Raw genomic sequence first — 27,598 nt, 5'->3', positions numbered from 1 at the left:
TATATATATATATATATATATATATATATATATATATATATATATACGTTTTTTTTTTTTAGTTAGGAAATTTATTGACCTTTTTAGTTATCTTACATTAGCTACTTGGGTGGCGCGCTATGGAATTGTCAGTTATTGTTCAATTAGCTTTATAAATGTACTGAAGATGCCTGCGATACACAGGCGAAAATTATACTATTAAATAATATTTAACGTGAGTTATTCCGTTATTATATTTTTGAATTCATATGTCTGCTCAAGGTAAATTAATTGGCGGAACTGCGCTGTGCTCTCACAATAAGAAAAAAAGAAAATGGGTGATCAAACTCATGTATCATTCACAAAAATCAATATGAATATGGAAGACGTGAATTTCAGCAAGACTCTATAGATGCACTCCAGAAACAAAACTAAATAAAATAAATAACAAAAAATAAAATAAAACAAAATAAAAGTAAATAAATAAATAAAAATAAATAAAACAAAATAATAAAAGTAAATAAAATGAAACAATAAAGTTAAAATTAAATAAAACAAAAAATTTAAAATTACATCCAATACAAAAGGCGGTGAAGAAAAAGAAAAACGAAGACGCTTCAGACGAAAAGTTGCAGAATAATCTTGTCTGATTTCACATTTAAACGCTTTTCTAAACAGTCAGAAATAGTGCAAATGAAAAATAAAATAATTTATTTCCGATTTGTACTACTTCTCCCCTTAATACAGATGGTATTTCTTCTATACAAGCTGATGCGTTTACAGCTGCACGCCACTACCTGTAGCGATCAGTCAAAAAAAAAAAAAAAAAAGCCAGCGACAATAGTAAATCATAATTCAATATACACGTGCACCGATGTTTGCAGCTAGAAAGAAAATATAATAAACGCACTAGCATAGTAGGCTTACAACGACTGACAAAAATACTGTAGTTGAATATTTACGCAGCCTATAATGTGACGAAAGAAGGTATTTGGTTGGTAGAGTTGTACAAAAGTGATCGAAAAAGAGCAAATAATACTAACCAATCAGAACTACTGGACACACTGGAGGCTAAAAAACGATAATGGAAAGGGGAAAGAGTTCTATGACTTCTTCAGCTCAATTGTTATCACTTTAATATCCGAGGAGGTATATATATATATATATATATATATATATATATATATATATATATATATATATATATATATATATATATATGCAAGAATTACACTACAAATCTCCAGGCAAATTTTCCATGAGAAAATATATTCCTAATATGATGAATCAAGTACGCAGAGGAGTTGTGTTAATTAATTTTTAGGAAACATGGCTGATGAGAAGAACAATATTGTAATACCACTTCGTCTATAACAATGTTCGTCTGAATATCGTTTATACCAACAGACAGTGGCGGCTCGTGGTTTGAAATCGTAAGAGTCAAATTATGGTAAAAATTTTAAAAAAAATTAAATATGAAAAAATATTGTTTATTATCGATAAAATCATACAGTTTGGTATTATTCAAAATTACTTAAAAATAAAATCCATTCCTTTAAATCGTTTAATTGTAATGTCCAAATTTCTGTTGGTAAGAAATTTATTCTGCTTAAAAAATAAATAAAATAAAAATAAAAAAGATAATCAGTAGCTAAATATCAAACAAGATATTTAGTAAAAAATCGTGAACTAAATAGTCCCTAAATCACACTTACTTAGCTCTAAAATTATTCCATAATCTTTCTTTATTAATAACTTAAAATCAATTCATATCAATATAAAAATTTGATCAAAGGATATTTATCCTTCTACAGAAAATGAAGAAAAAAAATTTTTTTTTCAGAATAATTTAAATTAATCCATTAGGGTTAGAGTAGATTTCGACAAATGTTGTATACGTATACAGTAAATAATGTCACTTAGCTCTGCAATATTTATTCTGTTCTTTGTGTACTGCCCGTTTTTGTATGGGGTAAGGTGCGCTCTTGCGTATACATCGGTATATAAGGAGGATGTGTATATCTGGCTGTACCTTTATGCCTTTTGTTAACTGGAATTTAGAATAAATGAATAACTTATAATTTCAAATTTAGAATAAAATGGTTGATTTTTTTTATGTGAATTCCATCCATGAAAAGTTGTAAACCTAGAATACATTAATGTCAATGTAAACTCCAATAACTCTGTTTTGGAGACAAACTATTCAATGAAAACGAATTCGGGATTAATTGCGGGCTCTAAAGTACGACACTGTGTGTACGACATCTCATTAAAATGTCAGTATTGACATTTTAATGAAACCTCATAAATGAGTTTGTGAAATTCAGTTTGCCATCTGGTTACAGAAGAATGGTTGAATTTTAACATAGAATTTAAAAAAAAAACTATTTGACGTATTTGGTCAAATAAACGGACCAAAAGAATCTTTCATTTCTCAGTAGTAGAATGACGATACAATAAAACACGTAAATATACCTTTGACTTTAATCTCTATGATTACTTCGAAACTGCAAGACTATCTGAATGCTCAACCTCCTCATTGCGTTTTGTCAGTATTTCATACAGCGCAGTTCAGAGTAGTAAACATCACATTCACTTCCTTGTACACGCAAAAATATCATGTTATCTATGTAGTATATTAATATTGCGTGGTAAACTGTAAAACAGCATGTTTTTATCGATCATTTGGAAGGTGAACTGGTTGCTGACTTCGCCATTTTTATGACATTTGCTAGTAGTTCACTCAAGTGCATAAAATTCGAAGTGTTATAATCTCTTTAAAATATTACAATTTGTTAAGTAAATTCAAAGACAATAAAAATCGAATTTTGGGTTTAAACCTTTTAGGAAATATAAAATATCGAAACAAACAATCAAATAATTATCGTCTGTCTGTTAGTAAGCATGCGCAATATACGCTTTGAAGAAGCAATTTATGAAGTTGAATGCAGAATTCTTATTCAAAGTGATATAAGAATTTTGGAAAGTACAAGTCATTAATTACTATAAACCATAGCTGCCAATTCTTATGAAATATTATACAATAAAAAGGAGTGAACTGAAATAATTTTAGATGCACGAAATCTTCGCAAACCACCTACTGCTCCCAACATCATACATCATTTTTTCAACCAAGGACTCGTTCCGCGTAAAACTGAATAAAACAGAAATGCTGTGGATTTCTGGATTTCTCGAGAAATGGAAAAGTTGCTCGTTCCATAGAAGCATCTGCGGAGATCTTGTCCTTGAAGAGACTTCGTCCACAGAGAGCATCCAAGTTCTGTGAAAAACAGTTTGAGGTCAACATTCTCATCAAGGACGTACACACGATGATATTCTCAGTATTGAAAAATTCTCAGAATTTAGGTGAGTTGAAGTAACTTTCACAATAAGTGAATTAGTTGGGGAGTCTTCGAGTTGTCAGCGATGCGTAATTAACAATTTAAAATACTTTCTTTATCTGAGATATGTAACGAGATACATACGTTGAATACACTCTTTGAGATAAACACTTATTTTCAGTTTGTTTGCCGTGTATACCGTAGATCAGATTGTATTTCACGAACACCTTCCAGAGTTGGAGGTTGTTCAAGACGTTAATCTCCAGTCTTGAATGTGTTCACCGATGCTCAACTGACTAATTAAGATTACTCGATAACGTAGACTTGAGTAAATCAGGAATTTCTGCTTTTAAAAGTCCTTGGGAATTAGGTGTCAGTTTTTTGTTGTTACCCTAAATGCTTGAGATATAAACATTAGCTATGAAAATGTGATCAAACTCTTCCTATTATACCGCACCAGGCATTTTCTTTCTCGAGATCGCAACACAGAAGACCTTTAAAAAAAATAAATAATAAATAAATAAATAAATAAAATTCAAAAAAAACGGTATGCAAGCCTTTGTGAATTTCAAAAGATGTCGGGAATAGCCAATGATTTTGCCATATTTGACGCTAATGATGTTCTTTTGATGAATACTCACAATGGTACGTCGAATTACAGCAACGACAAAAGTAAAATAGACTTGATTTTAAGAAAATCATTATAAAAAAAAATAACAGATTTCTGTTCCTTGAATATATTTGCAACTGTTATTTATTGTAGGTTTTATCAAAAATCAAATAATAATAATAATAAGTAACGCCTTTTTTTCCTTATAGGGAGTATGGGAGGTCTTTTAAGCCTATCTAGCTTTTGGAGACTGAGTGGGCAGTTCAATCTCCACCTGTAGCCAATCAGAGATAGCTGGCCTATGTCTATCATTAATTATAGGAGGTCACCGATGAAGAGATCGACAAACAACCGTTGCCATCTCTTGGTACCTAACCCTTCAGGATATGTTACTGTCTGAAATAATGTGGATTGTATAGTCCATTTTCTTGAGTTTAAGGGACGAAAAACGCGAGTTTCCGCGAGAAAAAACCCGCTTGCCCGTGCCAGAGATCGACGGACTCGGGGACCGGTAGAAGGAAGGCTTAGAAAAAGTTCCTCCAGTCGGCGACTAGAACTATGTCTATCTTCAGGTGGCCTAGTACCAGGATGAAAGCGCCACTTCCATTGAGCTACACAGGCCGCTATAATAATAATAATAATAATAATAATAATAATAATAATAATAATAATAATATTATTATTATTATTATTATTATTATTATTATTATTATTATTTTTTAATATTTCCTTATTTCTCAGATAAATTACATACATTATATGAACACAATTATGTATAACAAATACTTTCTCGTACATAAAGTTTTTTTAGACAATAATAATAACAATAACTGTTTGCAACATATATTATTATAATAATCATAATGATGATGATTACAGATGGTTCTTTGCAATTTTACACACACTATATACAATATCAATGGATATAATCACTCTCTATTGCATACTTTTGTTATAGTTATTACATACATTACATACATTTGATTACATATGATACATTACTTACATTTGTTTACATATAATACTTACATTACATACATTTGTTTGCATATAATACATACATTCCATACATTTGTTTGCATATAATACATACATTACATACATTGGTTTACATGTGATACGTACATTACATGGATTTGGTTACATATGATACATTTTGGATGAGAACTAATTTCTCTACTTTCATCCTCGAAGCTTATATGTAAGCTTATCTGAGGATGACACCAGTTGGTTATTATTCATTGGGTTTTTTGCTGTGTTGGGAAGCTACGAAATCTATGATTGAGAAATTCGCGCACACGCGCACACACACACAATAACTTGGAATGTATTGATGCGTCGCTAAACTGGAAGGATGAACGAATATATTGTGTTTCATTAAGTTTGTATGGTATATTGGGTGCGTTTTTCTTGTTCGTAGTATGTCCTTAGAGCTCTTTTCAGGCTATTGTAGTTTGTAAGGCTTCTGTATTCAAAAGGTAATTTGTTTATCATGTCTGGGATGTAGAAGTTTCGCGTAGGCCTTTCCGTAGTGATTATTGTATTTATATGTGATATAATTAGTTGTCTGAGGTCTTGTTATACGGTATGTATTTCTGACTGTTATGTAGTTGGCATCGAAATAATGTTTTAGCAAAGCTGCATACTGACAATAATAATAATAATAATAATAATAATAATAATAATAATAATAATAATAATAATAATAATAATAATAATAATAATAGAACTTCTAGATATGCTGACCTTTAGGTTTTAGCTCATTGCTGCGGTAATACGACCGAGCAATTCATTAAAATCGTTGGTTAATGAGGATTGATCTCATGGACATCACTGGGTCCTCTGATCTCCATTGAACAAGCCTTCCAGTAATTCTAATCTGGGAATTATTTCGAACCGGGTATTGCCCTGTATCGTAACAATGTTGCTCACTGGATCTGACTCTTCCAGCAAGATAATAGTGTCCCGTGTCACAAGGTTCGCAAATATGGTTCGAAGAGCATGTTCAAGCATTCCATGTGCTCCCCCCCCCCCCGATGCCTAATTCTCTCCTGATTTAAATTCCATCGAACATCTGTGGAATTGTAGAAAACAACATCCGCCGGTCGACGCCAGTGCCTCTCAGGTCGATGACTTTCGGGATGTTATTCTGACTAGTTGGTGCAGAATATCGACCATGGTTTATTGGAGTTAATACAAAGACGGATGCAAGCGGTTATCTCGGCCAAAGGAGGCCCAGCACGCTACTAAGGTGGGTGGTCATAATGTGTTTATCTGATGAGTGCATATTCGATAGGGATAAACTAAAAGTGGATGAGTTCTGTATATCCCTTGAATACCCTCTCATTTGGTACAGCATTATACTACCTGGGAGCCCTTGTATGTCACTTTTTTCGACAAGAGGGGATCCAGTTAATGGAAGTTTCGTGAAAAGCATATGAATGCATTATGAGAAAAAGGGGAGACTTTAAATATGATTTATAAATTAAATAACAATTGTCATTCTTAAAAATTCCTTACCTCGATGATCGACGGGCTCATAATAAATTTGAGCGAGATGGAACGAGTCATTTAGAAGTTGATCCAGCGCAGTAAATATCGCTTGTTTTGTGTCATTATTTACAGTCAACCACTTGTCACCTGGGTATCGATATTCCACACATAATTTTGGCGTTCGGCCTTTAATAGTCACTTGACAACCATCCCACCAATACAATGCTGTCGGCAAATTGTGTTTTTCAGCCGTAATCCACAGAGGTTCAGCCTCGTTCCACCAATGAGGTACAGAAGCAGCTTCGTTTGGTCCCATCAGGAAGATGTCGTTGGTTCGATAATCGTACATATTGTTCTGGACGAAACCATGGCTTTCTGCATACAATCCTGTAAACAGACGTTAAAAAATACATATTTAGTATTACAAAAAAATTTTAAAAATTATAAACTATATGTGTGTGTTAAAGATACGAAGTTATTTAAATATAGACCTGTTTTTTTATTATTTTTTTATTTTATTAACCAGGTTTTTTTATTAAGCAGGTTTATGGTAAAAAAACTTTCTATATATATATATATATATATATATATACATTTTGTGCTACGTAACATAATTTTTCAATATTCTAAAACTAAAAACACATTCATGTACGTCTATACGGTATGCAAGTACGTCTATACGCTATACGCAGATTATATTACACGAACTTTAAAGTCAGCAACCAAAAAAAAAGAAACAAAAAAAAACGTTTTTTTTTTTTTTTTTTAGTTGTCTTCTGCGCTTCTATCTAACAGAGAACATATGGACAGACAATAGTTGTAGTAGGCAGTGAACGGTACTTGTAGCCAATTTATTCAAAAAACAAAAGCAAGTTCCGGTTGTAAGTAAAGACAAAATTCTTTATTCAGTCGAAGTAGTTTCATGAACCATAATAAGAAGCACATTTTCGACGAGAGCGGATTATACAAGATATTCTTATACCGATCAATATCGGACTACATTTCCCAAAGTGGAATAGAAAGTACAGAATAGACAGATGCTAAGTAATGAAATATAAATAAATAAATATCTGATTTTGTAAAACTATATTTGAGTAGAAACAAAGACTTTGTTCTTTTTAATAAATAAATTGAGAAGCCCGCATGAGTCCTCAGAAATGTTTCCGTAACCAATCGGTGAATTTTCTATTTTAGACAATTGGTTTCGTCTGCGAGAGATGCCTTTAGTGAGCTATTTAATTTATTATTATTTTTTTTTAAGTACGTGAAATGAGATCTAATCCAATATCTTCAGAAAATCACTGGGGTTCTTTTCAATTTATCAAAAAACTAAAGAAAATGCACAAGAGTAATGATGACTGAAAACTGAACTGAAAAAAAAAAAAAAAACTTTTCAAACATCACTGATAAATCAATTCCTGTCAGGAATTTCCTTTTTTTTTTTATTTGTGATTTTTAAAAGAAAGCATTTTACTATCGGGGGACAAAAAAATAAAATAAAATAAACAACATCTTTATCTGAAAAGCCAAGCACAGCAATGAGGGCCCTCTCCAAGTTTTATTTTTATTTTTATAATAATTTTCATTTCTGTTTAACCAAACGAACTTCTGTACGCATGCTCAATTTATTCCTAGCTAGAAATTATAAATAATAACTGTTTCGTATAAATATATTTACAAATCAAATAAGGAGGAAAATAGTCATGGAGTGAAGAAAGATATCAACAGGAAGGGGGTAAGGGATCATCCCTGCAGCGGTACAAGTCTGAGAATTAATAATAACATCTCTCAAAGCATGGCAGTTACTGAGTCGCTTACGTGAAGTACTCAATCAGCAGACGCCACCTGTAATGTGCCAAAAGAAGCAATAATTGTTTTCAAAACAAATAAATAAATTATATAAAGTTCCAGAACATGAAACGTGTTATTGAGAAATTTGTTTTTCTGCGTGTGTGTGTGTGTGTTGACACAAATAACTTCGTGTTGCAAAATTATTTGTAAGAAATGATTACAACATATACTGAAATATATACTGAAAGTATATCTGTTGTAAAAAAAAGATAAACAGGTCTACTGAAATAATACGAAAATGAAATACAAATGCAAACTGAATTTCAACTGTTGCAATAAAATATTCTCAATAATTAAAATACAAATATTAAGGTTTCCATTTAGACAGCGATTTTATAACGCCTTCGCATATACTGCATGTACTGCTAATTAATGAGGGAAAAAATTGTAAAATGACAATTCATCCTAAAATATCCTTAAAAGTGCCGTTTTCTAGCGTTCAGTATACAATTGGATATACAATTGGAATTTATTATAATAATATCCATTAAACGGCTTTTAAGGGACGTGTAGGAAAGAGTTAGAATTACGGATGCAGCCATTAAAGCTAGTATATTATGATGTTAGATACGTGTGTTCGTTAGATGGTTTGTCTTTTATGTGGTATGAAACGTTCCAGTTTCCAGGAGGAAAACTATTATCGCAGTCTGAGGTTTGCTTTCAGTTGTTTTTAAACCTTATAACGTTTCTGGAGTCCTACAAAGCTTTCAAACTCAGTTCTTGGTCAGATGCCTGGCTATTTGGTTGTAGGAGACTAAAAGCGAACTTAATATTCATATGCGGATGCGATTAATTCAGTGAAGTAGCAGAATAAAATTTTTAGGAAAGATTCTGCATTACTACTACAAAAAAAAAAAAAAAAAGCCATATGACTTTATTTCGGCGATGTAAAATTACATAGGCAAAGTGGATATTGGATCAAACATCATTTCAAAGCCGAATGTTTGTAGAAACTATGAAAGTTTCGTAAAAATCTGTCAGATCAGTGAAATCTTTAAAAAAAATGCACTAATAAAAGGCTTATAATCGACAGTTGGGTAGAGGTTCATGTCTTTTAAGTAGTGCAAACTAAGTCAACTCGGATGCCAAGGATTGTATTCTCGTAAGCTCTCGGGTCATTACGAAATATCAAATATCTAATAATTTCTTTTCATCCTTCATCCCCCACCTCCTACTATGACACTTGTCTGGATAAAAATGTGCGTAAATTTGTCAAGACATTTAGTATTTATAAAGAACCATAATAATTAAGTACTGACTTTCTATAATTAAAAAAAAGGGTTAATATACCACAAGCAGTTAAATACACCTTAAATACTGAATACGTCCAATTACTAACACACACACGCACACAAAGAAATATTTTTATATATCTGGAATGACATTTCTTTTCGATAAAACTTGCGTACGTTAAGGATGAGTGCAGTCCGCATAAAGGTGAATCGAGATAGCTTGGAAAGACGCCCATAATGAATATATTATCGGAAATGGCACCATTCCGACAGGGTTCAGAGTTTCGTATGACCCTGACAGATCCAGATATTAAAAGTTATGAGCTTTCAATGTTCATTCTCCAAATCACGCATTTATCTCGTGAAAGCAAATGAGTCGCGCTCGAACAAAAAATAATAATTAAAAAAATAGCCCATTAAAACTGCATGAAGAAAAAAATCGAATATTTAGTATGCCACAGCTGAAATTGTACGAATGATTTTTTTATTTTAATTTACTTTTTTTATTTTTTTTCATCATCGACTAAAAGATAACGAATAGAATTTAAAAGTAAAAATAAAATAAAATATGAGACAGTAAACTTAAATGGGAAGTTACGAGTTGGATAAAATCGAAGTGATTTTATCCAACTCACTATTTTTATATAGAAATTAATAAATTTTTGTGTTTGCTTGTATTTTTTTTTTCATTTAAACTTTTATTTAAAATATTTAATTATCAAAAGTATACATCTACCTTGCCACATGTTCAACAGTAGTGGTATTTAACTTAATTTTGCTGTGTTGTTCGAATTCAGCCTCAAGATATTTGCAGCCTACAACCTTTCCCCCAAATAAAAAAAAATAAACTCTAAGAATCACACCTGGAAGAACTACTGAACGCAGGTAGAGCAGTGATAATAGCCGGAAAGCTTAACCCCAAACACCCAACTTGGAACAGTAGAAATGCAAACAACAATGGCCCCCACTCAAAATTAAATCTTGAGTGGGGGCCAAGTGGCGGCCGTGATTCCTGAAAGCTATAGGGTATTCTCACCTCATGTGACCGCTAATTCGTAAGTAGTATAGAAATAGAAGACACGACACAACATAAATAAAAAAAATGAATTTTAATTAGGAAAAGATTTTTGGAAAATTTTCTAGTGTTTTTTCCTTTTTTTCTTTTTTTTTGGGGGGGGGGCAGATCCCCTTGGCCTTCCTCCCAAACACCCAATATGGCAATGATAGGACTCACAGAGCCCCCATTCTACGGAGCCACCGGCCGACCAGATGTACTAATAGTAATACTAAAGAACGTAGCACACGGTTATCAAATACAGGTGATGAACGACATGAGTTCGGACCACCACCCCCATCATACTGCAACTAGACACCACACGACTTAACCGATAACGCCACCTTTATCAACTGGAACCAACTCCCTTCAGCCTTCCAGGAAAACCTAGGCCCAGTACCACACATAACATCTACTGAAGAAATAGAAACGGCAATGGCAACCTTTGAAAAACAAATATTGACAGCAATATCCTATGTAACAAACGCAACGACACGTGCATCACCAAACAGATTCCCAGAGGAAAGAAAACAACAGGCTACGAAGACAATATTATAGAACAATGGATCCTGTAGATAAACAAGCAGTTAATAGAGTAACAAAACAGGTTCGGTATGCATTAAAGGCCACCGAAACCAACTTTGGAAGCATAGAAGATCAGTCAACATGGAAAGTTATGAGATAGCTTCGCTCAAAGCACAATACACTTCCTCCAATCAAAGGTGAATGCGGAATTGCCTATAAAGATGAAGAATAAGTGGAAGCATTTGCAGATAGCTTGGAAAAACAGTGCAGCCCAGCTATGCCCAAGTAGACTTAAACTTCATAAAAAAATCCACATCCAAGTGCACAAAATAACTCAAAACGCCACACCCCAATCCAACAACAAACCCATATCGCCAACAGAAATATACCGAAAGGCCCTGACAGAATCACGAACAAGGCGCTCAAGCTACTTCCACGCAAAGACATTATGCATCTAGTGGCCATCATCAATGTCATCCTACGGCTAAATCACTACCCAGAACGGTGGAAACTTACAGACGTCTTCCTAATTCCAAAACCAGGAAAAAAACATACAATTTCCAGAGAACTATTGATCCACCAGTCTACTATCATGCATAGGCGAGATAGCCGAACGCGCACAACTTGCGTAGATCCGAGAGGCGACAAAAAATAAAATAAAATAAATAAAATAAATAAAAAAAACACGTCATACCAGACGAACAATTCGGCTTTAGAAAGGAGCACTCCACAACCAGAATCATAGAATAAATTACTCAAGGATACGAATGGCATCAGCAATTTGGCGCAATCTTCCTGGATATAGCTCATTCACTGGACAGAATATAGCACTATGGATTACTTTACAAACTACACCAAGTCGGAGTCCCGATACCACTAGTCTTACTTAGGCCTACTCATCAAGTCATATCTGAACAACAGGAAATTTAGGATAAAAATAAATGGAATTAGATACACAGAAAGAAAAATGACGGCTGGAGTCTCCCAAGGCTCTCTACTGTCTCCTTTACTCTTCTCCATATACATGGCACATCTTCCCAAGTGGTCCCCCATCCATCAAATGTTTGGAAAAACCATCCCTCGGCACAAATCAGTCAAATACCTAGGAGTTCAGCTTGATAAAAGCCTGAACTTCGAGACGCACATCGATAGTGTCTCTATCCCTCCGACCATAACTGGCCATAAAGCCAACCAGACCATATCACAGCTATACCCATTCCTGAACATGAACAGCCTCCTAAACATAAACAACAAAATTCTGCTCTACAAACTAGTAATAAGACCTCTACTAACCTATGCCTCACCATAATAATATCGGTTGTTTAACATGATGTTACGCTTCAACGTTTCCATTGTGACAATCATTCGCATCGAATATTCCAGCAAGCTACGCAAAGAGCATTAGCGTATTATTTGGTTTCTTGAATTTCAAAAAAAAAGAAACGTATATTCTGATCATTTAAAACCGTAATGCAAACTTAGTAGGTGTTTCTAAATTTCAACTATTTTTTTAATTATGAGGTAGTTTTTAATGAAATATCATTTATTTAAAAAAAAATAGGTAAATCAACTCAGGAATAACTAAGTATCGCGTAAGTATCACAGGCATCGTCAAGGATCACAGAACGGTAATTTTACAATAACAGATAATTCTGAAAAGCGTCACCCAAGTAGCTAATGTAAGATAACTGTAAAAGGTCAATAATTTCCTAACTTATTAAAAATAAATATAAATATACACATAAACAAAATAAAGTTAGGAAAGATTGGCAGATTTGAAAAGTACTATTTCTCAAAAAGGGGGCAGACCATCGGATCTGTTTAAGTTGGGACAGTGAAGTAAAGTTTCACACGTTTCTTTATAAAGACGTTCTATCAGGAAACAACTTCTATGAAAGACTCTTATCTTGTTCTAATAAACTCTATGTTTAGTGTCTATGTTTATGTTTAGTTGCATGCTCAGCAAGTCCAGACTGTTCAGGCTCATGGTGTTTAATATAAGACTTGTGTTCTTCTAGACGAATAAAAACAGATCTTCCGGTTTGTTCCAAATAAGATAACCCACAAGAGCAAGGAATCTGGTAGACGCTTGGATAACCGAGAGGTGGAAACTTGTCCTTATGAGAAGCAAGAAAGGTGGAGGATTTTATGATGGGGGGGAAAAAGCAACAAAAATATTAGTTTAAAACTTTCGTTATGCGTTTTTTTTTTTTTTTTTGTGCAAATAAAGCCGTAACCCTCCGTTACCTTTCTGTTATATACAGAACGTATATTGCAGGTTTGCGTGCAAGGTCACTGTTCTCAATGATATACCATGGTCGCATACGGTAACGTCCACAAATCTACGAGAATGAGTATAAGCACGCACAGACAGGTGCTTGTCAATATAATATCGATGAAAATATTATTAACAAGCATAAGTCACTGATTAAAGCAATTGGTAAAATATGGTCACAATAAGAAATACGAATAAAAGTGTGTAACTATATTAATGTTTATTTTATTTTTAATTTTAGTATTTCAGTAATTTAATTACAATATTTTAACGATAATGATCAACTATTCCTTACATCAGCGCTTCCCGAACTGTGGGCCGTAACCCCCTTGGGGGCCGTAAGTTTTGTTGAGGGAAGCCGTGAAATAATGAAAACAAATTTAAAATGTTTTAAGACTAAGTAGAGTTATTTTTAATCTTAAAAGAAACGTATTTAATTTTTATTATTTATTATTTCTTTTTTGTTCGTTTTTATATTTTAATGTTAAAAATCACACATTGGTGTTGGTTCACAAATTTTGCTTCCTGCGTATTTCGGCGCTTAATGAATATTAGTAAATACTGAATATGCTTATTCATACAAGTTTCATTTCAAAGGTATCGATAAGAAGCACAAAATAGATTACAAACGCAAAATCTTGAATATAAATACAATAAATATTATAATAATATATGCCTGTATTACGATTTTTATGGGGGGGGGAGTGAAATATTTTAATTTTTCCAAAGGGGACTCTTGGCATCCATAAGTTTGGGAAGCACTGCCTTACATGATTGGGCTCGAAATACATTTATTTTTTATTTATTTTACAAGATCATTTCCGTTTCTGACGTTTTTGTCCAGGCCAGTTCGTAGTTTTGTCCCAGGGAGCAATAGATAAGCAATGTAGTTCTAAATAACAGTTTAGTGTCACACTCTAATTACATTAGTTCATACCTATACTACATAGATCTTTTCTACGCAATTTTTCTATACCATCATTGCAGTTAATAGTTTTTTAAAATGTAATTCATCGCTCATTAAAGTTAAAATTATTTAAAAGATGTTACTTCATTCAAATAACTTATAAATGCATTTTTTTACTATAATTTCGAGAAACAACCTTTTGCTTTTATAATTGTCATACCAAGAAAAATAATATACAAATATACGCAAAACCTATAGGGAAAAAAAAATTACGTTTTTTTTTCCCCTCATGAATGTTTCTCCTCATCCATAACCTTTATATATGTTATTTTATGTATAAGTTCCCTAAAATTTATTATTTTAATATTTGATACATCTATAATAATTTAAAATGATAATACTAAAAATAATGTAAATTATACATTATTTTAAAAAAAAAACGTAATTGTGTAGAGCCTGATAAATGCAAATAGTGATATAAATATTTTATATTATGCATATGACACATTGATGCTTCATAACGTAATAGTGAATCTTTATATAAGCTGTTGGATAGATCCGCAACTGCTTCCAGAACTTCCTCACCCTTAATAGGTTAAAAAAGTCACTACACATAATTTTTCTTTTCTTTTCGTTCTTTCTTTTTTTAAATTATTATTTAAACTCTGTTTTATATATTCCAGAATCTCAACTGAATGCATCATAAATATGACAACTGAAATCGCGTTATCACTTAACTAGATTAACTAGAAAATGTAGCAAATATAGTTGTGGAAATAATTGGATTATTTCGGTATGTGAAAAGAGCATTTTGATCTAAAGGAATACACGATTTTGGTAGGGAGAAACAGACAAATCGATATCAGTAGCTGTTTTAGAAAACTGTGATATGTCTTGTGGGTTCGATCCAATAAGCATTTTAGGATCGATCCGCATGTAAATTTTCTCAAAGAAGCCATACACATTTTTCCAATTTTATGTTATCTTTTCTCGAAGCCCAGACTTCTTTCACACGAGGATTTTTTTATTTATTTATATAGTATTTTTCTATTTATTTTTATCTTTATATCAAAATGCAGAGAGAGAGAGAGAGAGAGAGAGAGAGAGAATGCATTCTATTTTAGAAATATTTATTGACAGAATATGTAATCTGATTTCAGTAGTTTCCAAACAAGTATATTTTATTGATATTACTGTTGTTTCCTGTTGGTATCATTGGAATTGAGATGCATATCGGACTTTATAATAAATATGTATTTTACATTAGCAGATTTATGAAACGTCTGCTAATGTAAAATTAAAACGTCTATTGAAAGCCAGTGCATTGTGATGAACAAAGTATAACAAGCATGTTAGCTGTCGGTTTTAAAAAAAAAATTTCAGGAATCTTTAAAATTAAAGACAAGTATCGAACGATTTTGAATTTCAGTATTAATTGCGATTTCAGGCATTTGAAAGGTTACCAAAAACAATATTAAAATAACTTTCTCAAATGAAAATATAAATATAAATAAAATGTAATATTTTTAGGCTGTTTTCTCAGAATGCATATCAAGATTGATTTCTTCCCCAAATTTCACGATAATTTATAATTTTCGTGAAAGTGCGTAGGGAATATTCAAATATTTTTCCTTTGTCAAAACCCGGAAAAAAAAATCAACTGTCTTGTTTTCTGAGAGGAATATTTTTATTCTGTGAAATCCAAGCTTTGTTTTAATAACTAAAATATGACACACTAATAAATAACAAAATATCACAATTTATTTAGTAAGATGCGCCTAAACCAGAAAAAAAAAATCGATGAACTTTAATTTTTAGGAGTGCAATCAGTGTCATAGAATAAGCGAGATACGATAATAACCGGTTTTTAAGTATTTCGTTGACAGGTGTCACTACAAACGTTGCAGACGATAATGTTACGCTGGGAGTTAAAATGAGGAGATTCAAAGCGTGAGTATTGGTATACAAAGCAGCTAAACTCTAATAAATTATTTTAAATCAGATTATTGATTTTGTTGTCATTGTGTCAATCATTTAGTTTTTAATACTGCTGACAACATTTCTGAAAAGATAAAATAGTTTCTGGAATTGCGTTTCATCTCCCTTTAATTAAATCATCGTTCGTTCTCGTATATTAAATTACTGACAGCTGACCCTACATGTACTGTCTTTTGACGTAAACAAAATACTGCAATGAAAATATTTTCGTCTCTGTATCAGTGCAAAGAACTTGACTCAGTAAGCTTAAAATGTCTGGCGGTGGTTTTTAACTTGTTATCAAGTAGTTCTATAAATTGTGAATGGATGAATTAGACAGAAAAGTTATAAACAGATTTCTAGTTTGACATTAAAAAAAAAAAGCCTCTTGTTTTTTTTTTTTTTTAGTTAAGAATCCAAGCTTTTGCAATGGATTAGTATAAAAATTATTCATCATCATCATCGTCATCATCATGCGTATCAAGGGATTTAGGCCTAGCATGGCCTGTTCCGGCCTTAGAAGTCATCGTTGAATCGTTCAAGAGGACGTCCTGGTTTTCTTTTTCCTAATGGCTTGTACTTTAAGGCTTGTTTTGGTAATCTTTCTGTTTTCATTCTTTGAACGTGTTCCATCCATTTATGTTTATATTTTTTAATTTTTTTCTATTACTGGTTCCTGGTTTAATTCTTTCATAATATCTTCGTTTCTTTTGTGATCAAATAGGGTATACTTTGCAGTTTTTCTCATAAACTTCATTTCTGCTTTTGTTAATCTTTGTATTTTTTGTTTTATTGTCCAGATTTCGCTTCCATACATTAAGACTGGTAGGACTAATGTATTGTATATTTTCAGCCTAGTTTGTTTTTGAACTAGGTTTGGTTTAAATATAGAGTTAATTACACCTGTTATTTTTAAATATTTTGCAATTTATACGTTTATATTTTTTTCATTTTCATATGTGATCATACATACTAGGTAGTTAAATGAATTCACCTGTTCTAAGATCTTGTTATCTATTACTATTTTAGATCTTGTCCTTTAAAGGCCATAGTTTTTGATTTTTCATACCATAATCTTGGATATCTAATTTCGATCTAAAATAGCTTTCTGTAAGTTATCTTCAGAATTTGTAATTATTATTTGGTCGTCGGCAAAGAGGAGAGTGTTTAAGTTAACTGTAGGAGAAAGTTTAATTCCTTGATGTAAATTTTTATTCCATTTTATTATTATTTCATTTAAGTAGATATTAAAAACAGTTGCTGAGAGGGGGCATCCCTGTCGGACCCCTTGGTTTATCTCTCTCGTATATGATAGCTCGTGATTTAATCTTATTTGTATTTGATTATTTTCATATATATTTGTTATAGCTTTTAGGATATTATTTGGTATTTGTCTTTCTTTTAATATGTTAAATAACATGTTAAATTATAACATATTTAATATGTTAAATAACATTCATTTAACTTTGTCAAATGCTTTTTCAAAGTCAATAAATGCAATATGTATTTCTAAATTGTATTCTCTTCTTTTCTCTATTATTAATTTTAGGCAAAAGGCCGGGTCTATACACGTCCTTTTCTAAATCCATTCTGTACTTCTAAAATAAAGTTTTCAGAATATTTCATTAGTTTGCTATTTAAGATTTTGCTATATATTTTGTAACAGAAATTTAGTATACTGATACCTCTATAGTTTTTAGAGTCATCTCTATTACCTTTTTTAAAGATAGGAATAAAAATTATTAACAAGGGTAATTTTCTTGTTGCACAGTGCTTACCATTCATGAGGTAAGATCCAAGTTTTCAGTTCTGTTAAAGCAAAGCAGAAATGTTATTAGTACAGTTCCCATTACTTGAATATTGCTTATTCGCAGAACGTTAGAAGGGGAAAAGGAGAGTTGGGGTTAAAGCGAAACAGGTTTATTAGCTGAATGACATTTTAAAAGAGCATTGTACTCTCCAACATGTTCGAAAAATAATAAGGTTTACAACCACATTTAAAACGTGTTTAATATATATACTCAAAGTATCATAAACTATATATATATATATATATATGACAGAATGATCATTGACTCGGTTAACATACATAGTTTTATGAAAAAATTGAATGACTAGAACTAGTGTTCTTGATAAAGGATGGTGACTTCCTTTATCAAGAACCTCAAAAGTTTTTCAGGGAAGTCACCATCCTTTATCAAGAACACTACAGAATTTGTTACATACATCAAGGATATTACAGTTGATGAAAATGACATCATGGCTAGCTTAGACATAACTTCTTTGTTCACTAATGTCCCAACAGATGAAGTCCTAACATTACTCAAGGACAAGTTATCCAAAAAAATGTTAGCCTTGCTTACACATTGCATCAGGTCCGATTACTTCAAATTTCAAGATAATATATACAAACAAAATCATGGACTGGCTATGGGTAATCTTTTATCTCCTGTTCTTGCAAATATTTACTTAGAAGATTTTGAAACCAAGGTTATCTCTACCTAAAGTTTGGAAACGTTATGTGGATGATGTCTTCATTGTTTGGAGCCATGGACATGAATCCTTTATGGTTTTCCTCGAACATCTCAATAGCCGACATCAAAGTATTAAGTTTACTGCTGAGCTTGAAACGGATAATTCCTTGCGTTTTCTTGATGTCAAACTGACTCGCTCTTCTGGTAAACTAAAAATATCGATATATAGAAAGCCCACACATACCAACAGATATCTGCACAGTCAGTCCCATCATTTCCCTCCTCATAAGCTTTGAATAATTTCCACCTTGGGACATAGAGCCCGTTCTCTTCTGGATGACCCAAATGAACTGCTTACAGAAATAAACCATCTGAAAACTTCTTTCGAAGTTAATGGATATTCCAAGAAAATCATTGACAAATTCCTTCTTAATCCTCCTAGACATCACTCAGAAGAAACAAATAGATTCAAAAGCAATATATCTATTCCTTACATAAGTACTGTTTCACATAAATTAGCAAAAGTTCTAAGAAAATACAATATCAGAACCTTGTTCACTCCACTTCCAAAGATCCGTTCCTTAATTAGCCACCCAAACCTTGTCATCATCAACTCAAATACCCTGGTGTATATAAAATATTATGTGACTGCGATATTCCTTATTTCGGGCAGACAGACAAATCTGTCGAAATGCGTATGGAAGAACACATGAGAGACATTACTTACAAGAGACAGCGAGCGAGTGCGTTATCAAGTCATATCCTTTTCTCGGCTAATCCTAATGATGAAACCCAAAGTCACAAAGTCTGCTGGGAAAAATCTACTAACATCTTCCGTTACAGTGACGAAATAGAGAGAAAAATTGTGGAATCTAGAGAAATCATCTTCAATCCTGTTCATCTAAATAATAACTTAAGCTACAACCTCCCAGATAGTCATTCAGCTGTAATCATGTACTGGCGTTCACGTGATGCAGCAAGCACGCACTCTCCCAACAATGCAACAAATGAAAGAACAGCTTCAAATACAACTACAACGTTTTCATGCTAATTATGTATAAAGACTGTCTATGTTGTTCATAGTCTTTTAACCCTCAATGTTTAGTGTTTTTTCTTTTATAATGTCACCTGAAGAGGGCTGTTACAGTCCGAAACTAGTAGTGTGTTTATATTAAAACCTTTTTACTTAAATCTCGGTTCTAGTCATTCAATTTTTTCATAAAACTAAATATATATATATATATACTGTATATATATTACTTGTAATACTTGTTATCATAACAAGTATTACAAGTAATAATCTGGTAGAAATTGATAGAAAGATAGCCCCTTACTAGTTTTAATGAAAGAAAGAAATAATGTAGCAGGGAATAGGATCATTGTTCTGCATTACTATTATTATCCCGTTTTAGGGCAAAGATGAAATATGTGATGTCAAGAGAATAGATTCGTTCTTACACCTCAGCAGAAGCTAATAATCGGATCCAATCACTCGTAAGATGGCCATCGGATCAAACAAAAAACAGTTGATTCACTGCTCTTGTGTGCGCGTTCAATTTGTCAAAGTTTTTTTTTTTTTTGGTTATCTATGTGAAAACTCCCTTTGGTGTAATTATTGGTTTTAGTCTGACCGTCAGTGTCGGTTGCAAAAGTAACAGCAAAATTGATTCCATGCTTTGTAATGAACAAGATGCTTGTGCTAGTTGGCTGTGGATTAATAATTTCTTTTTTTTTTTAGGATGTTTGCGATTTACGTTATGTACATATTAAATTTTCGAGAACAAAGTTTGTTTTTCGAATTTAAATTGAATATATGTGGTATCCGAAAAAAAAATTAATTTAATATAAGTGCTTCCTCGTGGAAGGGGGGGATGTATGTGTGTGTAAGAATATCTTGGAGTACTGCATTAGTTTTTAAAGCCTCTAAAAGTATATTATGCTCTATGAGGAAAAATAGAGCATATAACATGTTAACATCGTCGTAAGAAAAGGGGTAGGGGCAAGGAAAAAACTCTACTTTCAAAATTTTATCGTTACCAAAACATTTTTGCGATATATTGCTATGTTGGGTCACAAATTCCTCAAAAATTCTAGGTTCGTGTTACATCGATGCTTATTAATTATTATTATTATTATTCAAACACTTCCTGGAGTCAAGACTCATCAAGGGAGACAATAGTAAGATGCATTCTAACAGCGATAATGTTTATCATACATCGTCTTAAATTGGTTCACTGTTTGCGCACTCACCATCTCATTCGGCAATATTCCACTCTATGCAAAATACGTCATGCCGCACTCTCTTACACACCACACTTTAATACGACTTCCAAGAATGATCTGTTGTCTCTATCTCCTTCCTTCCTTCAACCTTTTGAAAAATATCTTGAGTATCTATTTGATAAGCATCCCTTAACAATTTATGTCTCAATCATATCGCTTCTCTTCCGTCTATTGACTAGCGCCTGTAATCCATATTCTCTCAGTCTGTCTTCATAGTCAATATCTCACATCCTGATATTGCTTTTGTTATTCGCCTCTGAACTTCTTCTTCCACAGCTTGCTTCTCACCTAGAAACACAGGTGACCAAATCGATGCGCAGTAGTCCAAATGTGGTCGAATCAAAGGCTTGTACAGCGGAATGACCACATCCTTATCTTTACTTGTCAGTGTTATTCTTATTATACTGGCATTTCCGTGTGCTGTTTTTATCACTTTTGCAATATGTCCCTTGAACTTCAATTCTTTATCCACCAATATCCCAAGTTCCCTCCACCCCTTGTAATACAACGTCTCCAATATGATACGCAGCTTTCTTTTTTTGAGATCCAATGTGCAAAAGCTTACATTTACTGGTGTTAATTGACATCCCCACTTGTCTACCCACATAGCGACTTTATTCAAATCTCTGTGAAGCACCAGCACATCTGCATCATTCCTAATAACTTTTCCCAGCTTAGCGTCAACCGTAAACAGCTGAATATCAGCTTGCAGAACACTGGCAATATCATTAACAAACAAACTGAACAACAGTGGCCCCAGAACAAAACCCTGTGGGACTCCACTGGTAACTTTCCTCCTAAGAGACATGGCATCTTTATACATCCCCGTTTGTTATCGATTAGAAGCCAGTTTCTTATTCAATCAACCAATTAATTTTCCGGTACCATTTGCAATAACTTATACACTAGTTTATTATGTGGTAGGCCTGTCAAATGCTTTTGCAAAATCCAGAAGTATCACTGTATATGTATCACCCCTATCCAGAACAATAGTCGCCTTATTCTAAAATGTAAGTAAATTAGTGAAACAAGATCTCCCTTTAACAAACCCATGTTCACTTCTATACAGAATCCTTTCCTTTTCCACCTAATCCTGTATTCTATTCCTCAATCTCTCCAAGACTTTAACAACTACTTCAGAAAGACAAACTGGTCTGTAATTTGAACCATCTGTTTTGCTTCCACCTTTATGCAAAGGAACAAACTTGTCCTCTTTTCACTCATTAGAGATTGTTGAGGACACTAGACTCTCATTAAAGAACCAAGTTAACGGACCTGTCAGTTGCTTAGCACATTCTTTCACAGCACGTGGTGAAATTCCATTCAATCCCTTAGCCTTATTCACATCAAGATGATTTTTTTTTTCATTTATAACAAGCATATCTAAATATTGTAAACGATGCAAAAAAACTGAATTCAGTACACAACAGCATGATGAGCCACAGTTTTGCCAACTGTTTAGAAAACAGAATACACTAGGTTGGTCAATTTATGACAAAGCCATGCATAGAATCATCGCTTTGTCAGAAAGATGTGTTCATTCCCATGCCAAAGAACGTGGACAGATAGCTAGGGACAGTGTGGGTAATTCAATATATTAGACCGGCAGTATGTGATCTAAGTGAATTAGAGCATAATATACAGTATGAGGTGCAAGTATCAAAACTGCCATCTTGCTTAGTTATTCATGCACAACAGGAACTAAGAATGCATCGAAAATGTCTACCAATCAGAAAACATCTAACGAATGGTAGGTAGGTTCGGTCACCAGGGACAGCTTGTTGATGGAAGGAAGGTTACAAGGATCGTGAGATTGTCCGAAGTAGATCAAAACGGTAGAGTTAAAGGGAAGTGTCGGATGCAAAAATGCATCACCTCTGTGAGATGCTTCGATAGATACAGATAACCTCCTGTATCACTTCCGTGAGCTAAAAGCAAGTAACTACGGCTGAAGCAGATAGAAAAACACTGACATATGAAGATCAGAAAATGGCTGTATGGTTCGAAGAATTCTGGCTCTTGCTCGGCGATGACAACATAACGATGAAACGTGTTGAATCATCCAGTCGACGCTTTCGATACTGCGGAAACTTCAGAATGTGAAATTTACTAGCATAGATCGTGTCAGAATAGTTCCAGCAGCATGAGGGTGGTTTTGTTATGCTTGGCCTGTCCGGTCACCGAATTTTGTAGAAAGAAAGACTTTCATTCTACAAAAGGTGTAGGCAGAACTCTTTAAGAACCAAATTTTGGAAATTAGTATGCAGCCGATATCTACCCCGTGAATTGAATTAAAGTTCCGGATTTATACTATTGTGTGTGTGTGTGTGTGTGTTCCATCGAGTCGTTTTCGACTTCCAGCGACTCCACGAACATACACTCTCCATTCCGATATGGCTCTGACCATGTCTTTCAGAACCTCCAAGTTGCTTCTTTAATTCCATCCATCCATCCATCTAATTCTTGGTCTTCCTCTTCTCCTGCTTCCATCAACTTTAGTAAGCATCATCATCTTCTCCAGACTGTCATTTGCTCAAATAATATGTCCGAAGTATGACAGTTTTTGCTTGATGATCATAGCTTCGAGGGAGCAATCTGGCTTTATTCTGTCTATCACTGATTTATTGGTTTGCTTTGCAGTCCATGGTATTCTTAGTAAGCGTCTCCAAACCCATAATTCAAATGCATCTATCTTCCTTCTTCCACTCTTTCTCAGAGTACAACTTTTACATCCATAGAACCACAGGAATACCATTGCTTTCACTATTCTGATTTTTGTTGCGAAGCTAATATCTTTAAAGATTTTGCTTAAATTTGTCATTGCTTTCTTTCCGAGTAATAATCTTCTTCTAACTTTTTCAGTACAATAACAACCTTGATCAATTCGGGATCCTAGGAGCACAAAATTGTTAACTGCTTCCATTTTCTCCCCATCTACTTCAAAATCATTAAGCTCACATACTTATACATATTTATACTATTACAGTAGTTTATTTCTGTAGGCGTATTCAGAAAAGAGCTGTGTCTCGAACCCATGAGAGGTTCCGCGGTGAGGATAATGTGACATTTGCTTATGGGATAGAATGACCCAGATTTGAATCTCCTTTTCAACCGAAAGTGAGTTAGCCGTTTTCATATGGAGGTGGTAAAGTTTATTCCTCCCCAGAATACGCAATCAGTAACAGCCTGAGAGTAGACAACCGGTTTGGTATGTGTTATTAGCTTGATTAATTTTCGTGAGTTGCTTCTAGTTTTACATTCGAAACAATCTCTGATTGTCTACAAGGCAAAGTAGACAATTATATGAAGTAACAACGAATGAATATTATTATTATTATTGTTATTTGACACCTCCAGGGAGTCCAAAGACTCATCGAGGGAGAGTGTGCCAACAGCATCGAACGATTGGATCCCTTCCAACTACTAACCGCGCTCAAACTTACTTAACTAAGCCATTAGTAGCAGAGGCTCTACCAATCGACCAATCTTGTAGCGGTATTTATTTATTTTTTCCTTATTCAGGGGTTAAAATAATATAGTGTCTTCGAATTACAGACGTTAGAATTGAGAAAGAAAATAGCCCTTAATTTTTCGTTTTCCTCGTTAAAATATCTGTTTTTAGAGAACGGGAAATGTAATGCAGATAAATGGACGTCTTATAATATGGTGTGTGTGTGTGTGTGTGTGTGTGTGTGTGTGTGTGTGTGTGTGTGTGTGTGTGTGTGTGTGTGTGTGTGTGTGTGTGTGTGTGTGTGTGTGTGTGTGTGTGTGTGTGCGTGCGTGCGTGCGTGCGTGTGCGAGCGCGCGCGTGCGTGTCGAAAAATTCTTTCAGTCGATTATATATATAATATTAGTTGTGCTGGATTGAGTTTAGAAATTTTGGCGAGGAAAAACAGACAAAATGAAGGAGAAAGAGTTGCTCACCACAGCGGCATAACCATATTACGAAATCCAGATGTGTATTTGGGTTCGAGATGGTTGCCTACACTCGCCACGAAAACTCTGAAGGGGTTCAAAGCTCTCGAGAGGATACTCATTAATAAACTACGTTACTGAGACTATATACGATAAAGCACGCAAATATTTCTTTATCAAAACGATGAGTATTCATTTGGCAGCGCATAACCTGAAATGAAAAATTGTTTTCAATTTGCAAAACGTTTGACATCTTTTTCTGCTTAGCAGCTAAGAAAATTTATTACCTGTTACTAACGTGTACCAGTTGGGATACGAGTTTGACGGGAAAATAGGGATCACGTACTCGCTCCTGACGCCGTTTTCTGCAAGTTTCTTGAACCCCGTCAAACTGGAATCCTCGTCCGGGTAGTCCCAGCGACAGCCGTCGATCAAAATCAACATCACTTTACTTTTCGAAGCTCTCGTGGCTGCACTTAACACCGCCGTCAGCGATAAAAACCCACATAAAGCACACAGAAGATGCGACATTGATGAGTTTGTTATGATCCTTCTGGACGGAAAAATATAGACAAGGCACCACGTTACTATAATCGTAGCTCCTCGCAGCAACAAGGAGATGTTCCTCGTGCTACAAACAAGCTGCAACTGCTGCCTTGTGATTCTCCCGCCACGCTAGCGTGACATTCGTATGAAATGATCACATGTTGACGGGTTGTAGTTTTCGAAAGGTGTATTAAGGTGTAGGCTGATGCAGCCTGTTCTGAATGAAGGCGATGTCTGCAATAGTAGTTGCGTCAAACAAATAAATACAACCCAAATAACCCTTTTTGTATTATTATTATTTTTTTTTCTTTTTCAATTCTGTTTCCGTGAAGTTGAAAATAAGTGCAATGAAACGCGATAGATTATAATTAGTTGATTCGGAAATTTTTACGTGAGGATTTGGCGTAAAATCCGCGATTCGGTTAATAATGAATATATAAGCTTATGTTATAAGTATTATTGATATTATGCATATTACATTTGGCCGTTATCTATTCAATGATTAAAATATTTAAAGCATCACCGTCACCAAGAGACTTATTTATTTCTTTTTTCAAGATTTCGACAGCCTTACTGTGAAATAAATAATAAAAGTATTCGTTTTAGCCAGCAGTACATTCAAACACAATTACTGGCAGTATACAAGTTTTGAGATTTCTCTTCTCATGAGCGAATCTTTCCCAATCGAAGGCACATGTGTTGTCTGTCGCTCTTCCGACTGTGCATGGATATACAGTACACACTACATAGAGCGCAAAAAGATGTATCTCTTGTTGTATACAGCAAATATTGTTAATCTTAGTGTATTATTATTATTATGACGTGAAATACCCAAGGAGTCCAAAGACACCACCCAATACACACATAGTAATTTGTAAATTGCCATAAATTATACAGAATATAATTTATTTTTATCTATAATTTAAATTTTGACAACTAAAAATTAGCGAATCAGTTATTATAATTTGAATAATCTTTTCTTGACACATATGCTCCCAGGGAAATTCCTAACATTTAGCGCCTCCTAGCGCAATTGGAAGAATGACGGTACATTGCGCCCTTCGATTGGAATAGGCCTAGAGTTCGATTCTCGTCGCGACGGGAGGAATCTTTATCTGGTCGATTTCAATCGATGGTGAGTTAGCCGATCTCATACGGAGGTAGCAGGGTTTTTTCTCCCGGAAACTCGGGTTTTTCATCCCGCATACATACAAATCGGCCCTTCAGAACACACGCAATTTACAGACAAAAATTACTAGTTGTGGTGGTGTTGGAGGTGGGCGGTAGATGGCGTTGATTCGTAGTAGAGGTAAGGTGTAGAGACAGTTGAAGATGTCCTCCCGCGATGAGTCTTCGGACTCCTTGGAGGTATCAGGAATAATAATAATAATAATAATAATAATAACATTCCAGTCTCATGACGTCACACACAATGACGTCATCAAATAAACAACCAACACGTCACGATTCCTTATCTTGATCTTGATCTGGTTCAAACTGCCACCCCTACTACTTTCATATAATCTATTAAACCAATATATTATAAATATTTTTTAATGTTATATTTTGATTATATTAAAAAGTGAAAAAAAAATGGGAGAAGAAAACATCAATAAGTACGTACACGATCTGAAAATGTAAACAGTACAATATACTATTACAATATACTATTTCACAGTTGCATTCTTGTATAGTGACTTCATTAATTATTGCATCCCCAATACCGAATTTTATTAAAATTCGCCCAGCCAGAGTAAAGTTGTTATATGTGTTTACAGACGGATATACAAAACAGAATTAATGGGTGCTTATTCAATTTGCGAAAAGCAAGGAAGATAGAAGAGATAAACGGCAAATATATTAAGCTCCAATATTAGAAAAGGGTGGGGAAACTATAGATCTTCACCAATATTTCTTCTAATTTTTTCAGTCCATAGGCCGAATAATTTTTTGCTACATGCGCCGGTTATCAAGTCAACGCATGCATACATACCTTGTCATATCATCGCTGAGGACATATAAGGCTATAATATTAATTGGGCGACACTTCTGCTATTACGATATCTCCCCCTCCCCCTCACTAAGCTTAGAGGAAATCTTGGTCGTGTTCCAATTTCGGTAGATTCCACAACACTA

General features: G+C 33.8%; 1 protein-coding gene across 2 annotated transcripts in view; it reads right to left on the bottom strand.

The window, feature by feature from the left end:
- Positions 1-25,577, bottom strand: part of LOC150093156 (glycerophosphocholine cholinephosphodiesterase ENPP6-like) — a 45,613-nt gene extending 20,036 nt beyond the window's left edge. Inside the window, exons 1-2 of one of the 2 annotated variants that reach the window (XM_090413747.1) lie at positions 25,204-25,577; positions 6,451-6,810 (exon numbers count right to left, since the gene is read on the bottom strand). In XM_090413747.1, coding sequence (XP_090269873.1) covers positions 6,451-6,810; positions 25,204-25,447 — 604 coding nt within the window. In that variant the 5' untranslated portion in view covers positions 25,448-25,577. Of the gene's footprint in view, positions 1-6,450; positions 6,811-19,445; positions 19,596-25,203 lie in introns of those variants that run through there. The other variant, XM_090413748.1, reaches the window with a different exon arrangement.
- Between the last annotated feature and the right edge of the window lie 2,021 nt (positions 25,578-27,598).

The sequence above is a fragment of the Typopeltis vanoorti genome, chromosome 24 (genome assembly GCF_054136105.1).
Source record: "Typopeltis vanoorti isolate ZY-2024b chromosome 24, IOZ_Tvanoo_1.0, whole genome shotgun sequence".
NCBI classification, from domain to species: Eukaryota; Metazoa; Arthropoda; class Arachnida; order Uropygi; family Thelyphonidae; genus Typopeltis; species Typopeltis vanoorti.
The sequence above is the reverse complement of the archived record's forward strand: the minus strand, read 5'-3'. Positions and strand labels throughout refer to the sequence as shown.